Here is a 16,846-nt window from a genome sequence, read left to right on the forward strand (position 1 = left end):
ATCAAAATTATCATTGGCAGCTCGGATGATGACAATAAAAACAGATCACAATCTATCTGAAGTTTGCATGAACGATTGGGCAGATCTTATTAAAGAGTATTTGCCAGATGATAATTTGGCTGCTGAAACGTATTATGAAATTCAGAAGCTGGTTTTTAGTCTTGGATTGCCTTCTGAGATGATTGATGTTTGTGTTGATAATTGTATGCTTTTTTGGAGAGATGATGAGAAGCTTGAAGAATGTCGTTTCTGCCAAAAGCCAAGATATAGACCGCAAATTGCTGGGCGTAAGAAGATTCCTTACCAACGAATGTGGTATCTTCCTATCACTGATAGGTTAAAAAGACTATATCAATCCGAACGGACAGCTGCGTCGATGAGATGGCATGCGGAACATTCACAAACAGATGGCAAAATGACTCACCCGTCTGACGGGAAATCTTGGAAACATTTTAACACCGTACATCCAGACTTTGCTAGGTCTAAGCGAAATGTTTATCTTGGTCTTTGCACTGACGGGTTTAGTCCATTTGGTATGTCTGGTAGGCAATATTCATTATGACCTGTGATTCTTACGCCATATAACCTTCCTCCAGATATGTGCATGGAAAGAGAGTTTTTGTTTCTAAGTATATTAGTCCCTGGTCCAAATCACCCGAAGCGGGCCCTTGATGTTTTTTTGCAACCACTCATACATGAGTTAAACCAGTTGTGGCATGTTGGAGTACGAACATATGACTGTTCGAGTGGTAAAAATTTTACGATGCGAGCGGTGCTTATGTGGACAATAAACGATTTCCCAGCATACAGAATGCTATCAGGTTGGACAACGCATGGGAGGTTATCATGTCCTTATTGTCTTCATAGGACTGATGCATTTCAGCTTAAACATGGTAGGAAAACCTGTTGGTTTGATTGCCACCGTTGGTTTTTACCACCAAACCATCAATATAGAAGAAATAGGCGTTTGTTTATAAAGAACAAATTGGTTCGTCTCCCTCCACCAGTGTACCTAACTGGAGTAGAGCTTGAAGCGCAAATAGATCATTGGGGTGGACTTGAAACGGTCCCCCTTGGAGGAAATTGGCACACTCCTGCGAATATGCCTGACGGATATGGGGTTCATCATAATTGGCACAAGAAAAGTATATTTTGGGATCTGCCTTACTGGAAAGATCATTTGCGTAGACATAATCTTGATGTTATGCACATTGAGAAGAATTTTTTCGATAACATCATGCATACTGTTTTGAACGTCCAAGGAAGAACCAAAGACAGCGTTAAATCACGGATGGACTTACCCGATATATGTAACAGAATTGAGTTGCATATGGTGAGTAATGGGAAAGCACTTGTTCCTGTATTTCGGTTGGGTGCTGAACAAAAAACAGCATTGTTTAATTGGGTATCATCAGCCATGAAATTTCCTGATGGATATGTATCTAATCTGGCTAAATCTGTGGATAAAGGACAAAAGTTTTCAGGGATGAAAAGTCATGATTGTCATGTGTTTATGCAACGGTTACTTCCTTTTGCGTTTGCTGAACTCCTACCGGGACATGTCCATGAGGCACTAGGAGGCATTGGAGCTTTCTTCCGTGATCTAAGTACAAGGACATTATCAGAAGATGTAGTTGCACAACTGTCTACAAATATTCCAATATTGTTGTGCAATTTAGAAAAAATATTCCCACCTGCTTTCTTCGATGTTATGGAACATTTACCTATACACCTCCCTCATGAAGCAAAGTTGGGAGGACCTGTTCAGTTTAGGTGGATGTATCCGTTTGAACGATTTATGAAGCATTTGAAGGGTAAGGCCAAAAACTTAGCAAAAGTTGAAGGGTCTATCGTGGCGGGAAGTCTGACAGAAGAGACTTCTCATTTCACGTCTTATTACTTTGCTCCAAATGTTCGTACACGCAAACGGGCTCCAAGACGTTACGACGATGGGGTGTAGGACAAAGTTACGCAGTAGAAGGTGTGCCTGATATATTCTCACCAATTGGACGTCTAAGTGGGAAACTAAAAGAAACTTGTTGGTCAAACGAACAAGACTACCACAGCGCACATACATATATACTTCTGAATTGCGAGGAATTGGCACCTTACGAGAGGTACATAATTATAACCATGTATGATTAAAATTTGATTGAACATACGAAATGTCCTTAACAATGTTTTAAAATTTCAGCACTTTCGTCAGTCAAGTCCGAGAATGCATTGACGGTGTTTCAGAAAATGAAATTAACAAGCGAAAAGACCAACATTATGCATTGTGGTTAAAAGGTCAAGTCGAGCATGATGACATGACATATGCAGTATGGTTTCATGAGTTGCTCCTAGGTCAAATTTAAATTTTTGAAAAATTAAAGCCAATTAATGAAGACTAATTAAATGTTGATGAAAATTTGTTTAAGTGTTGACTTGGACATATGTTGACTATTACGACGAATTTACGACGATTATTTAGAAATCGTCGTAAATTCGTCGTAATATGCAAACCCTAAACCCTATAGGGTTTAGCTTTCCCAACTTACAGAATGGTTTTTGGGTTCATTTTCCTAAGTAAACTGATGTATTATATAAGAGTATGTAGTATAAGGTTCAGGAACTTGTAGAAATGTGGTTTTTATTACGACGAATTTACGACGAATGGGAGTGATCGTCGTAAATTCGTCGTAATATACCATCGAAAATACGACGAAATGTAACCCCTAAATCTTATAATCAATCTTTTATGGGGTTCAGGGGGGATTTTGATGAGGAGAATGAAATGGCTTACCATCTCATAAGGTAAAACAACTTTCTAAACAAAAAAAAAAAAATTCAAAATTTGACATATATGTGTTTATCAAGTAATCTTAAGGTGTTATATACATTTACACAAGATGTATGGATTTATCTTACATCTTACTAAATTCTTCATTAAGTTATGTAAACATGCTAGAATGTTATACAGACCACATTTATCATGAATAGACATGCTTGTATATGCTTATGGATGTTTCAGTTTTTGAATTTCATCAGTTTTGGTATAATTCGTCATAAATTCGTCGTAATGTTACGACGAATTTACGACGGTTAGTGGATACACAGCCGTCTTAATTTTTTTGGTTTAGACGAATAGCACGGATCATCGTAAACTCGTCGCAAAGCCCAGATACAGCCACGTCTGTTTGTCTTACTCGCTTTGTTGTACGGTGGGACCTTTGCGACGAATTTACGACGGATTCGTCGTAAATTCGTCGTAATGTTTACGTCGAATTTACGACGAATATAAATTCTATATATAGGACCTCATCCCTTCCTCATTTCGTCGCTTATCTCTCCTTCCTCTCTCTCTGCTTCCTCCTTCCCACCTCCTCCTTTTGACGCAAAAAAAAAAGGTAAATAATTTTTTTTAATTACTTAAAATTATAATAATTTTAAATAGTTTAGAAATTCAAACGGTTTAGGTCGGGAATTAGTTTAGGCTCGGAATTTGTTAGATTTAGGATCGTAATTAAAAATTAATTGTAATTAATTTGAAAAATAAATTTTTTTCGGTTTTGCAGACGATGACTCGACGGAGGACGCATTACATCAATTTCATGGCGGACGCACATTCTTCCCGGGCGTCTGCCTCGGGAAACACCGGGACCGATGTCCCTTCATCTTCCGGAGCCTCCCAGGTTCCGAATACCGCGGAGCAATCTCCACCACCGCCTCGACCACCACCTCCACCGCTGGCTGTCGAACCGGTACCCGCCCGGCTGCCGAACCGGTACCCGCCCCTCCTCATCCGTATGCCCAGTTTACGGTTGAGGATTTACTAGCCTTACCGGGACGGGAGGCTTTACGACGTCTGGTTCCCGGAAAAGCGGAACCAGGCTCTTATTGGTAAGTAAACTTTTTTGTTTTTTATAGTTTTTAAATTAACGCTTTAATTTACTTAAATATTAATGTAATAATTTTTTTTTTGGTTTCATAGGTTTACTTTGGATAAATGTGTCGGGCGGAGCGTTTCCGACACAATTAAGAGTCATTTCGTGGAGCCGCACGTCAACTGGAGCAAGGTGTCGCAAGAGACGTGCGACACCTGGTACAAGTGCTTCGCGGTAATATTTTTAAAATCTTATTTATATCATTTTAAATTGTTTTAAATTTAATTAATCTTACTTTTATATTGTTTATCTAATTTTTTGTTTTCTTTCAGCAACGGTGGAACTGGGACATCGGGATCAACGAGACGGTCCGCGAAGCTTTCGAGGAAAAGGCGAAGAAACGCCTAGTCAACACCGTTTCCGATTGGAAGCAGAAATGGGAGACCGACGGCGACAACGCAAAGCCGAGCTCCATGTCCACTTGGTGTTGGAACGGGTTGAACGCGTATTGGGTGGACCCGCATGCCCAAACGACCGCTGCTAAGTGTTCGGCCGTCCGAAACCGGGTCGATCCGGTGACTGGTGAGAAGTTAGTGACCCCGCACACTTCTGGCCAAATATCTTTTGCGGGAAGACGTCTCATGATGGTAAGTAATTAAATATAAATTATTTCATTATTATTTTAATTTTATTTATTGCTAGAATTAATTAAATATTTTTGACTAATAATGTTTATTAATTGGTAGGCCGAGGAGAACGGAGGAGAACTACCTCCAATGACGAAGCTCTTCGAGACCACTCACCGGAAGAAGGACGGGAGCTTTGTGGACGCTCGGTCCGAGGAGATCTACAATGCCGCTATGCAGCGGATCGCCGAGCGGGAGACCCAGGCCACACCTGATGGTATTATCCAAGTACCGTTGACCGTCGCTGAGCAAGACCAGATTTTCGAAGAGGTATGATATCTATTTCAATTTTTTAAAAATTTATTATATTTATAATTACTTAATAAATAATTAACGTTTTTATTTTCCATTTGTAGGTTGCTCCGAAGAAGAAGGGCCGAACCTTAGGGATGGGCTCTATTAGAGACTGTCCTGCCGCCACGGCTTCCGGATTCCGCACGCAGGATCCGCAGCTTCGCCAGGAGCTTGCTACGGCCAATGCTGAGATCACCAGTCTCAGGCATGAGCAAGTGGCCCAAAAGCAGGAGCTCACCGAGATACATGATCTCTTCGACATCATTGCGGAAGCGGTTCCGCAGTTGGCCACCGCAATCCGAGCGAGGCAACAGCGAACACGGAGGGTTTTTGAGACCGGTGGTAATTCCGGTACTGGACCATCGGACCACCAGACGCAGGGCGGTCAGTCTTCGGCTCCGGTCTCTGCAGCGACGGGCGGTCAGACTTCGGCTCCGGTAGTGCAGACGGGAAACGTCGGCCTAGCAGCGACGGGCGGCCAAGACGGAGAGCCTCCTCGTGACGTCGATCTCAACCTCGACGATTACGACATCATTGTATAGATTAGGTTTTTTAGTAAAAAACAATTTGTATTAATTTTTTATTTATTTATAAATTATTTTTGTATTTAAAGTTCAATTTAAATTCAAATTTTTTCTATTTTTAATTTTTTGATTATTTTAAAAATTCATTAATTAAATTAAAATTGAATTAAATAATTAATTTATAAATCGACGTAAATTTACGACAAATTTACGTAAATCGTCGAATATTTAACGACGAATTTACGACGGATAAGTTTACGTCGGCTTTACGTCGAAACTTTACGACGATTTAACATCGACAATTAAAAATTTAGTTTCCCTTAATTGAAATTGTTCGTCTCCTAATCGTTGTTAAATCGATGTAATTTTACATCGATTTTATGTCGTTTTTATGATGGAGTTCTTTCGTTGTACATCCGTTGGAAATTTTACGACGCATTTACGACGAATAGTTCTCGACGATTTTACGACGATTTTCCGGAGTTGGTAATTTTACGACGATTTTACGACGATTTCGGTTTTACGACGATCGTTTTACGACGATTTTTAATTCATCGTTAATTTGACGTAAATGCTCTTTTACGTCGATTTTACGTCGATATCTGCCCGACGTAAAAAAGCCGATCTTTCTTGTAGTGTTATTTTATGCCAATTTAGCAGCAAAAGTCGACCATTTCTTTCTCCTATCGTGAGAACGTCATTCATATGTACCAAATCTTGAAAAATCCGTCACAAAATGTGGGAGAAAACAGTTAGCTGCACTAGCAACAGCCAATGATGGTTCATGCACTGATTTTTCTATGTGGGGCCAAAATAAAACGGTTGGAGTTTATTGTGGCTTGGTGTGCACGGAGGAAGAAGAAGTAGTTGAAGGTATTAAATATCTATGTTAAAGAGGGAGGCCCCTTTGTTAACTAAGACAATCGAATTATTTGGAGCCATTCATATGAGTTTCGTGTTTGTGTGGTGGTGATGATGATCTGTCTCTCTTTAGTCTTTACAGTCTCTATACATTACAATTGAAAATATCTCTTATTTGAGCAATGTTCATGGGGTTTTAGAGGTTTTTAGGTGTAAATTGATTCCGCAGGGTACTTACTACATAAGAAAATTTGTGGTCAGAATGATTTTGAGGCGAAATTATTCAGTCGGTCGCTAATTAGAGTGATATGTTAGCGATCAATCATTTTTTGTAGTTAAATTTAGCGATAGTTTAGCTATCAAATGTATTTTTGGTATACAACAAAAGAAAACTGTTTATTATTACATAAATCCGACTACACCAAAAAATATTGTGTTGGGCCCAAAGTCATGACACTCTCTCATCCATCTTAGTGAGCCGCCCAGCAAAAGCCCTCTCCATTCCATCTTTTTATGTATTCTAAACCTCAAAGCCACATGAACATGCAAACCACATGAACATGCAAAACACCTTTTCTAACCAAACCTAACCATCTTTTTATTATCATCTTTTGGTGAGAGAGCTTCAGGTACGAAAAGTTGATGATTAAATCTAGTGAAAATAAAAAAACCCCGACTTATTGTGCGGTTGCCAAAAGTAGTTAAATTTTGGGAATAACTCAAGGTGTATTGATCAATGTTTAAAACGTATCAATGAAAACGACAAGAAAATTTTAGAAAATAAAAAGCTCTGTGATTGTAAATTTAAAGTAGAAGAATTCAATTTCCACAAAAGGAGTTAACGATCAGCTTGAAGAGTCTTCTGCAGGAAAACCGAAACAACCAGCGGACCAGCCAAGTCCCCAAGCGCGCAGCCTGCATTCAAAGAAAGGAAACCATACAGAACATCACATCAATCATTGTTGCCAAAAAAAATGAAATTTTTATGAGAATGTCTCTGCAGTTGTAATAACCAGTGAGAGCTTACCAATCCATTGGCCCGTGGAGGGGCGGATAAGGCAAGAGCAGATACCGGCTCCAATGGCAGCAAACACTAGAGAAGCCCCGCATCGTACTGTGATACCCACAACTTTGTTTCCGAGATCCTTGACTTGCTCTGTTATCTCCACTTGTTCCTCTTCTTCTTCCTCGGGTTTTACATACTGGAACACACATCTATAGATTTCTATGCCTACTTGAACTGTCCATGACGCTGCAATCCCGAGGAAGTGTCCTGCACAAAATATATATATTACATAAGCTTCAGGAGAGTTATGGTAAAACTAGATAATGCTTGACCTGAGCTTTCTTTTTTGATGGGAGGGACACAGAGAGTAGTAAAACCATTTCATTGTAATCATATACCTCTAAGAGTTGTCTGGCTGACTTTAAAGATGTATAAATGTGTTGGCCATCCTCTCTCAGCCTTGCGTAAAGCCGACTGAGGCACATCTGCATTTACATATATAATTTAACCGCTCGATCAGTTCACTAAACTAATTCTGGTCTAGTAAGTTTTATGTTAGACATTATTATAATAATGGCAAGTTGGTACCCTTTAGAAGTTTCCATGCCATACGCTGGGAGACATAACTAACAGCCAGCCTTTCAAGGACTCTCCGAGTGGTCACAACTGTGGTCTGGATCATATATAACCCGAAAATAGCAGTTTAGACCCATGACATCATGAAGCAACCTTTGATGCGTAATTGTTCAATTTCAACCTGGCTTGCCAAAGAGTTCAAATGCTTGATACAACAAGAGAAAGGTCTGGAAATACGAACCTCACGGGCAATTTGCTTTGCTGACTTTTTAAGAGGAACAATCAAGTCTGCGCGGCGTCCCTCTGAGGCTTTGCGGCGTTCCTCTGCAGCATCGTTTAGGAAATCATCATCGTCCTCTGAAGCCGTTTTAGGCTCCAATAGAGGCAAATAGAACATCAGGAGGGATCTCACTGTAGTCATTGCAAGTGCCCTGTACTCGAAGGCTGAGAATAGTGGTTTTGGCTGGATATTGTACTCCTTTGAACTTGAAATGTATGTAAGCGGTTGACGCTGCAATACATCCGCAGACATTTTTCGTATAGTAGCAAGGTAGTCATCATCTATTCCAACTGCGGCATCACAGTAAGCAACTCGAGGCTCGAAAGAACTGTAAGCACGAGCAATTTGAGTCATTGGTGGGTTCCAATGAATGTCGCAACAGGGCAATGACCAGACAAAACAGTAGCAAAAGATCAAAAACTTACACAACTCATTATGCAGATGATGGAAGCAAGAAAAAAAGACTACTCACAAGACACATGAATGAGATATATCAAAGGAGATCTATATTGATTACAATCTATATCTGGGATTATCATTTATAGCATAATCTAACTCACAATAACCTATTCTACAAAACTGTATTGCAAAATATGTTCTTCACTAGTAGTTGATGTACATATGGATAAGTGTACTATTTCGACTCGATTAGAACCAGAAATCTGCAGCCTTTCTTTCTACAATCGAGGGAGCTAGGTATTATCAATTATGAATTAGGCTAACCTAAATCACGAACAAAATCCAATAACCCTATTCACCACGATCCAGTCAAAAACTGTGAAAGTCAAACAAATCCAATCCGAGCACATACCCGAAGAGAAACCTAGAAGCAAAAGGAGCAGTGGCGGCAGCAGATACGGCGGCGGCAGAAGCGACGGCGGAGGCGGAAGACAGCGACGGTGAGTGAACACTGTGTTTGGTTTGAGATTTCTTCAATAGATCTAAAACTATAGCTATTCCCGCCATTACGACAAGGATAAACGAATCTCTCGATGCTTCTCAATTGGAAAAATGGAAGAAGAAGAATAAGAAAGTGTAAATCTTCGCTTGCTTGTGTCAACTTGTTGTAGATTTTCTTATTTAGTTTCCTTCCATTAAAAAAATAATTTTCTCGAGGAAAAAAGTAATGATTCTGAACGTTTTATAAACTTCTGGGTTTCTCGGTAGCCAAAGAGAGAGAGAAGACCACAAAAAAAAAAGTATTCTGTTGACTTTTCCCCTTTGACATTCTTTCGTTTCATTTACAGTCTGGCCCATAAAAGGCCCACAGGATTATAACTAAACTGGCCCAATATTTTCCTGATATTTTCGTTATTTCGTAGTACAATAATTGTAAATGCACACACATTTTCCTTCTCTTTCCTCAAGCAGCTGCCTTTGCCAAAGCCCTGAAACTTTGAGAGAGAGAGAGAGAGATCATCCATGGAAATACCCTATTTTCTTCAGTTTTACCTTAATCAGAACTCATTTTCTACCTCTTCATCTCCGTTTTCCGGATTTTCCGTCCTCAAATCTTCGTAATCGATCGTTGTTTTTAGGTTTTCGCAGCTATTCTGAGCTTCCTAATTCACTTTTTTTTTTTTTCTGAATCATTTGTTCCATGACGGACTAAAACCTTTGGAATCGGTACAAATCATCTTTATTTCTTGTCTGAAAATTTGAGATGCCCATTTCGTCTTCGTCATGCTTCAGCTGATTACCGCAGTCAAAGTCGTCTCTTGGTGTTTTGCGGCGCTCTCGAGCTTGGATCACTGTTTCCACGGCTTCGTCTCTGATCGTTCGGCGGAACTTCGAAACTTTCCTCTCACTGGGTTCTTCTCCGCCTTCTCTAATCCTAACTTCTTCTTCGTCCGGATTATTTGATTTCCCCAAGCTGGAAATCTTCAGAAGCTTGGACGATTTAGCTGTTTATAGGCAGCTGTTTCTTAAGGAAAGGATGTTAATCAGAGTTATGCATTAGATCGTTTGAAGAGTTTGCTTTAGGGTTTCCACGGCACAGGAGATTTAGGGGTACTGTTGGGTCTTTACTCTTTAGGTATAGGTGTCTTTAGGTGGTTTTACGGTCATTGGTAGAAATAGATTGTTTAAAAAAAAACTGGCTTTTTCCAGAAAAGTCTGGGTCGCTCTAGAACTTGATTTGAGATAAAGACTATCTTGACTATGAACTGGCATCGACGCCTGTTATCTTTCAGTTGTTAGTTCTTTATCTGATGTAAAGAAGGGTTTAGAGCGATTGATGCTGTGAGGACCATTTTCGTATTGAAACATGTGCGAGAATGATCATCATTTTGTGGAGTGGAAAGAGCATTTTGTCTCACAGGAGCGAGGGAACCGGGTTGTTCATTACTTCCTTAAGGATTCTGCGGGTGAATCCATCCTAGCTGTGGTTGGTACTGAGAGAAGTGTCAGACACATGTTCTACGTTGTTTCTGAGGATTTCGTGCGTATTTATTGTTCCGAGAGTTCAATCCATGCTGGTTTTAAGTGGAGGTCGAGAAGGGAGGTTGTGGACTGGCTCACTTCAATGCTGTCTAAGCAAAATACACAAGGAAACTGGTCGAGTATGCATTTATCTATACCTTGTGCCTTATGTGACTATATTTCTGTTGAGTGGGGAATGAACACATTCTTTCTCTATGAGGGAGTCTCCCCGGACTTTATAACCGACTAACAAATTTATTTATTGTCAATTACAGAGTCACCAAAATGTGAATCAGGGGAATCTAATGGATCTCCTGAATTTCCAAGCAATGGATTTGCTGCTCAGCGAGGTCAAGCAACTGAAGAGGTGATGTTTAGCTGCTTATTACTTTATACAATAGTCACTGCATCTTGCTCTCCTATAATACTGATGGGAAATCCCTCTCACAGGTCCGGCCTCCCATACACTTGAGGGTTCACAATTGGGAGATTATGTGGTCAGGAACTTCCTGGATGTGCAGTAAACAGCTCAAACATTACCCATCATTTTGTAGGAATGGGACAACAATAGGGGTAAGTTGAAAACTTAGCATCATAGAAGTTTTGAGTATATCCATTACATGGAGATTCTCATGCATGCATAGCTCAGTATATGTTCATTTTTCATCGTGGTTTGGATCTGTTAAGCTCTTGATCATGGATGGGACATTGTACTCACTCGAAGGTGTATTTCTTATTTTGGATTTTCAGGTTCAATCTTTTGTCTTTGTCATGAGCAAAGGGGAGGACCGGTACGTTGCATATCTGGAAGATATGTATGAGGACAAGCGTGGCCTAAAAAAGGTCAAAGTGAGGTGGTTTCACTACACAAAAGAAGTGAAGGGTGCGGTTGCTCTTAAAAACCCACACCCAAAAGAGGTTTTCATCACCCCTCACTCACAGGTCATCAGTGCAGAATGTGTTGATGCGCCTGCCACTGTCTTGACCCGTGAGCATTACGAGGAGTGTGTGGCTTCTTTTCCTAATTCTTTATTGGAAAAGGTACACATGTGCTATCGGCAACTCAGGAACAACAAAGTTAAACCCTTTGACTTGAGTAAATTGCGTGGTTATTTGGACCAACCGATAATGTCTTGCTTGAGCTCTGTGGAGGCTGGTTCTGTAGACTGTGCGATGAATAAAGAGGAAGATGAAGAATGTAGTGAGGGTCAGAACGTAATGGTTGGTGCTGAGAGGAGCAAGAAAAAACAATCAAGAATGATGTCTGACCATCTGTTAACAACTTATGAATCTTCATGTAAGAGACTCAAACTTGATGCCTCGGGAAAAAGATTTTCTTCCCCAACCGATGTTCACAAACATCCTTGTTACAATGGAGTGATTACGGCTGATGCAAAAATAGAGTTTCTGTGTCAAGATAGCGGTATTAGAGGCTGCTGGTTTAGATGCACTGTCCTGGAAGTATCAAGGAAACAAGTAAAGCTCCAGTATGATGATATAGAGGATGAGGATGGATATGGAAACCTTGAGGTATTTGTGCTGCCACAGTTAAATTTTGTTTCTGGATTGTTTCTGTTACAATCTTATGTTTCTCACCTAATAGTTTTATTATTTTGTTTTTCTTTCTCATTGTTTTGAGTAGGAATGGGTACCGGCTTTGAAATCTGCAATGCCTGATAAGCTTGGTATGAGGTCGTCCAACCGCCCAACAATCCGGCCTGCTCGTCCTGATGCTAAAACACCAGATTTTGATCCTACAGTTGGTGAAGCTGTTGATGCCTGGTGGAATGATGGTTGGTGGGAAGGTGTTGTAATTGCCACTGGCAAACCGGATGCTGAGGACTTGCAAATATATATTCCTGGTATGATTTAGTGTTTTCCTATTTTCATCTTCCACTCTCTAGTTGCCTTCACTTTCTCCATCTTTCTCTTACTACTGACATGTGTTTTGTTGTCATGATGCTAGGGGAAAACTTATGCTTAACGGTGCACAGAAAGGATATTCGGATTTCCAGAGACTGGGTGGGAGACAGCTGGGTTGATATCGATCCTAAACCCGATATACTCTCTCTTGTATCTCCTGATATTAGCCCGGAAGCCAAGCTTTCCATGTCTCCCACTCTTGCAAAAGATGCCAAGGCAAATCCCATTGCTATGCCAGATATTGTTGAGGAGGCAATACCTGAAGATTCCGTTTTAGGAGAAAGGAACAAAGAGCATAAAGATGCTGGGGTTGTTAAGGAGGATGATGGAAGCAGAATTTCGAAAGAAGAGGATAAAGAGGTTGGAAGTGACCAAACGAATACCTATGTCAACCATGAAAATACCGTGCAGGACCACAAAGAAGAAGATGATGTTACCGTTAATGATGAGAAGGCCCGCAATTCAGAACCAGTCTTCACTCTATCAAAAACTACTACCACGCTGGTGCCAACGTAAAGATGCTTCCTTGAGGTCATATATAATGATGGTAATTCTGGTAGGTGCCACATCTCTGGAAACTTTGATGTTTCTTTATGTATATACATTGACATACTTTGCAGAAGAAGAAAAAAAAATGATTCTGGGTTTGACTTGGTTGGTGCTGAGGAGAGAGGAGTAGGTAATGGTTGTATAGAAAATTGAAGAGGCATGATTTTGGTGGTTGCATTTGTTTTAACCGATCTAAGAATAGGGTTATTTTAGATTTAAGCAATGTTGTTAGGAAAAAAACAAAAGATTAATCCATTTGTCTTTTTCCTATTATCACAAAACTTCTTGTAAACGACTTTGTATCAGCATGTATGAAATTTATATCTTAAAACCAAAACCAAAACTTTTATATATCAGTTTAAAACACGCAGGTTCTATTTCTCTCTGCCCAGCTTTAGTAAAGTAATTACAAATGTATAATTAGGTCATCATCATCTCCTGTTAGCTTTAGCTTAAGTTTAACAAAGGGTTTAGAGTCTCAGCCATTGATCTCCATATATGAACTCTCTCCCCAGAAAAGGCTTCACTTCATCTTGTGTAAAACTCTTCGACCACGGTACTCGACCTCGTCTCTCTGCTCCTCTTCCCTTGCAATTATACTCCCCGAACAGCACCTTACTGCAAAGAAAACCGTCAAAAGTGTTTTTCAGACAGAAGAGCTCTTTAGTTTCAGAAGCTAAAGAGTTTTTCAGTTTCAAGACTCTACCTTTGCCTGTCAGGGTCGCCCCAGTCATTCCAGCCCACAGGAATGATGATATCATCAATGAAACAGTTGGAATAAACAGTTCTCGAGAAGTTTCCCCAAGCTCTTCCCAGGAAAACCTTCCCGGAACCGCTGATATCGCAGTTCACAAACGAGAAACCAGTATCATCATTCTCTATGCTTCTATGGTGAGCTGCGATCGCTCCATATCTCTTTGCGATTGAGCGAATATCACAGTCCTGTAAGTTTTACACGAAACCCACATCAGCTTTAAGCAATAAAAAAAAAAAAATCATATTTCAGATTCAAATGAACAAGTGGAAATGTGTGTTGTTTGCCTGGTAAAGTGATTTCGCGTTGCCAAAGATGAAATCTACGTTTCCTTGGATATAACACTGGTAAAAGTAGTGAGAACCAGTTGCATCATTGAGAGTGTCTTGTGATCCCAAAACCCTAACTCTATAGAACATTGCTTTGTCCCCTGTAATCCTCAACGCCGCCGCTTGCTTCCCTAACTCTCCTGGCTCTGCCGTCACCGTGTTCTGCACTCATTCCGAAACAAAAATCATTCAAAATCCATGCATGCATAAGAAGAAGAGGTCTAGAGAGATGGTTTTTTTAAGGACCTCGAAAGTGATGGCAGTGGCACAGAAGAAATCAGACTCAATCGTAACAGAGGCGCATCTGTAAGTGCCGAGTTCACCGCCTTTGCTATCTCGGTCTGAAGCTTTGTCGCTCCAACTAATTACCGTCTCTGCCGCATAACTCTCATTACCTATGAACGAAATGTATGGTTTTGTCCTCGGCACGATCACCTTCTCCCTGCAAGGACAAAACAGAGATCCTGAGAAAACAGAGTAATAACACAGACAAAGATTCTGAAAAAAAAACAGAGTAATAGCACAGACAAAGATTCTGAGAAGCAGTGTTTGACCCACGATTTTGGACAGATGTTAGAGAGAGAATATAGAGAGATGTAGACAGAGGAGAGAGAGGGAATATAGAGATATGCAGACAGAGGAGAGAGAGAGTTGTATTACAAAAACTACCCACGTAGCTGATGTTCCCACTAACCCAAGTATTAAGCTTTAACTGCTTTTATTATAAAAAAAAAAAAGAAAACGTTCCGTAAAGAAAAAAAAAAATCGAAATTTACAAGAAGGAAAGACGAGATCTTTCGGAGAAAAAAAAAACCCCCCCACACTCTTAAAGACGTTTCTCATGACAAAAAACAAAAATCAGGAAAACAAAACGCGGTTTATGTCTTTAATCAAGAATCTTATAACTTACCTGTAAATTCCAGGAAGGATGAAGATTTTAACTCTCTGTGAATTGGAATCAGGAACCATATCAACAGCTCCTTGAACTGTAACAGAGTCTCCTCTTCCTTTCTTATCAACCACAATCACTCTGCTCGCGTTCGTAGCCTTTGCGTTTGCGTTTGCGTTTGATATCAACCAGTTATTATTGTTCACCTTGATGCTAGAACTCCTCTTTGTTTCGACATCTTCCACAACTCTCAAGTCTTCCCAACTTATGTAATTCCTCAACTCCTTACCTTCATCAGTAATCTGCAACAATCTCGAAGTCCCTAAACCCAACAGAACCCCAAAACAGAGCAATATAACCGCGGGAATAAAGGCTTTGACTTTCATGGAGAACTGTTTATGAAAAGAAACTGAATTCAGAAGAAGAAAACAGAAAGTTTATTGTGGTTTTTTTTTTTCCGAGTCCTGGAAAAACGTTTTAAGATTTCTGTCTTCTGCTCCCTCTCTAGTGGGAGTGAGTTAAAAGAAGAAAACTTGGAGTGATTTTTTTTTTTTTGAAGAGTCTTTGGAGGTGAAAGGACGTGTGAGAAAGATGGGTTTAATAAATACGAGGAGCCTCTCTTCTTTCTGTTTCTGTTGTATTCTCTTCTTTTAACTCTTTTTTAACTCCTCATGAGATAAACTCGACCATCTTCTAAATCTTAATCGAATATATATATCCTCAAGCTAAATAATTTATTTCATTTAATATTTATTGTATTTATTTCAGTATTTGTAACAATTTAATATTTTTATATTTTAACCATTATAAGAATCAATTTATTAATTGTTTTATGAAAAGATAAACATAAAATTTTCGGACATTCCAATCTCCATTAAGTAACATTTTTTTTTTTCGTTTTATAATTTTATGATAATGTTTTTTTTGTTAATTAAAAGGAACCTTCTATACTATTGGAAGTATATTTTATGAAGATAAGCTTAAAATCATTCTAACAATGATTACAAAATATTATTTTGAGAATATGATCAAACTAAGATTAAACTACCATATCATAAGAAATGTATTTGATTATGAATCATTCTTATCCTAAAATCTAGATCTCTAGCTATTTTCTAGTAATAATGTATTTATCAGAAAATATTTAGTTATGTTAATAAGTTTTTCAATTCATCATTATGTTTTATGCTTAGTTTTTAGTTTGTAAGATCTTAATTTCTATGCATAATAAGAAATTAATTGTGCCCCAAATGTTATTTATTTGTACTTGAGTGTCTGTATAAAATTGGTTGCTTTGGAATGGTATCACCTTAATAGAATAGTTTAGAGATGTCTAGTCCAATTTACAGGTTGATTTTGGTTTGACTACTTTTCTATCGTTTTCAAATAACTAAATTGAAACATAATTGCTCTGACTATTGTCTCAGTGTAAAACAAAAAAAGTATTCTAATGTAAAAAGATTTTCAGAAGCTAAAGGAACTTATGGGACAAGTTAAATGCCTATTATATGGAGCATGAATATATAGCAAGTTCATATAGTATCTAGGAAAAGAAATTATTAGATTAATAATACTGTATCATCAGCATCATCTTTATCTTCAGTGAACAGAAAAGTAAAAGACCGACAAAGAATGAAAAGATGAAGACAAATTAGAAGATAATTAATTAGCGATGTGATTAAAGAAGAATGAAATTACAAACATGATTTTGAGGGGGTTTGGCATTAATTAATGTCAATCCCATCAATATATTAGAGTTACGTTTACTCATAAGAGTTTCGTGTTCATGCAAATGCAAAGATGGTTTCATTTGGTAAACGTATTATACATTTGACATAAAATCATCTCTTCTCGTAGTGGCTTGGGTCATTTACCTAAGTTGGCTTAA

The 16,846-nt window shown here is 39.0% G+C and overlaps 3 protein-coding genes across 3 annotated transcripts; 1 reads left to right on the plus strand and 2 right to left on the minus strand.

Annotated features, from left to right (window-relative positions):
* Positions 1-6,915: 6,915 nt before the first annotated feature.
* Positions 6,916-9,272, minus strand: LOC18018495. Its single transcript, XM_006401370.2, has 6 exons — positions 8,905-9,272; positions 8,055-8,421; positions 7,826-7,910; positions 7,636-7,722; positions 7,259-7,504; positions 6,916-7,146 (listed from the first exon to the last, which is right to left on the minus strand). The coding sequence occupies exons 1-6, from the start codon at positions 9,057-9,059 to the stop codon at positions 7,070-7,072; spliced, it is 1,017 nt and encodes a 338-aa protein (XP_006401433.1). The 5' UTR covers positions 9,060-9,272; the 3' UTR covers positions 6,916-7,069.
* A 172-nt stretch (positions 9,273-9,444) lies between these two features.
* LOC18018496 lies at positions 9,445-13,256 on the plus strand. Its single transcript, XM_006401371.2, has 6 exons — positions 9,445-10,654; positions 10,790-10,881; positions 10,965-11,087; positions 11,265-12,044; positions 12,157-12,376; positions 12,481-13,256. Exons 1-6 carry the CDS (start codon positions 10,360-10,362, stop codon positions 12,951-12,953), a joined length of 1,983 nt encoding a protein of 660 aa, XP_006401434.1. The 5' UTR covers positions 9,445-10,359; the 3' UTR covers positions 12,954-13,256.
* A 123-nt stretch (positions 13,257-13,379) lies between these two features.
* On the minus strand, positions 13,380-15,344 carry LOC18018497 (pectinesterase QRT1). The gene is made up of 5 exons (XM_006401372.2): positions 14,980-15,344; positions 14,316-14,511; positions 14,028-14,231; positions 13,693-13,928; positions 13,380-13,604 (listed from the first exon to the last, which is right to left on the minus strand). Exons 1-5 carry the CDS (start codon positions 15,342-15,344, stop codon positions 13,457-13,459), a joined length of 1,149 nt encoding a protein of 382 aa, XP_006401435.1. The 3' UTR covers positions 13,380-13,456.
* Positions 15,345-16,846: the final 1,502 nt, after the last annotated feature.

Source organism: Eutrema salsugineum, unplaced genomic scaffold (genome assembly GCF_000478725.1).
Source record: "Eutrema salsugineum unplaced genomic scaffold, Eutsalg1_0 scaffold_2, whole genome shotgun sequence".
Classification (NCBI taxonomy): Eukaryota; Viridiplantae; Streptophyta; class Magnoliopsida; order Brassicales; family Brassicaceae; genus Eutrema; species Eutrema salsugineum.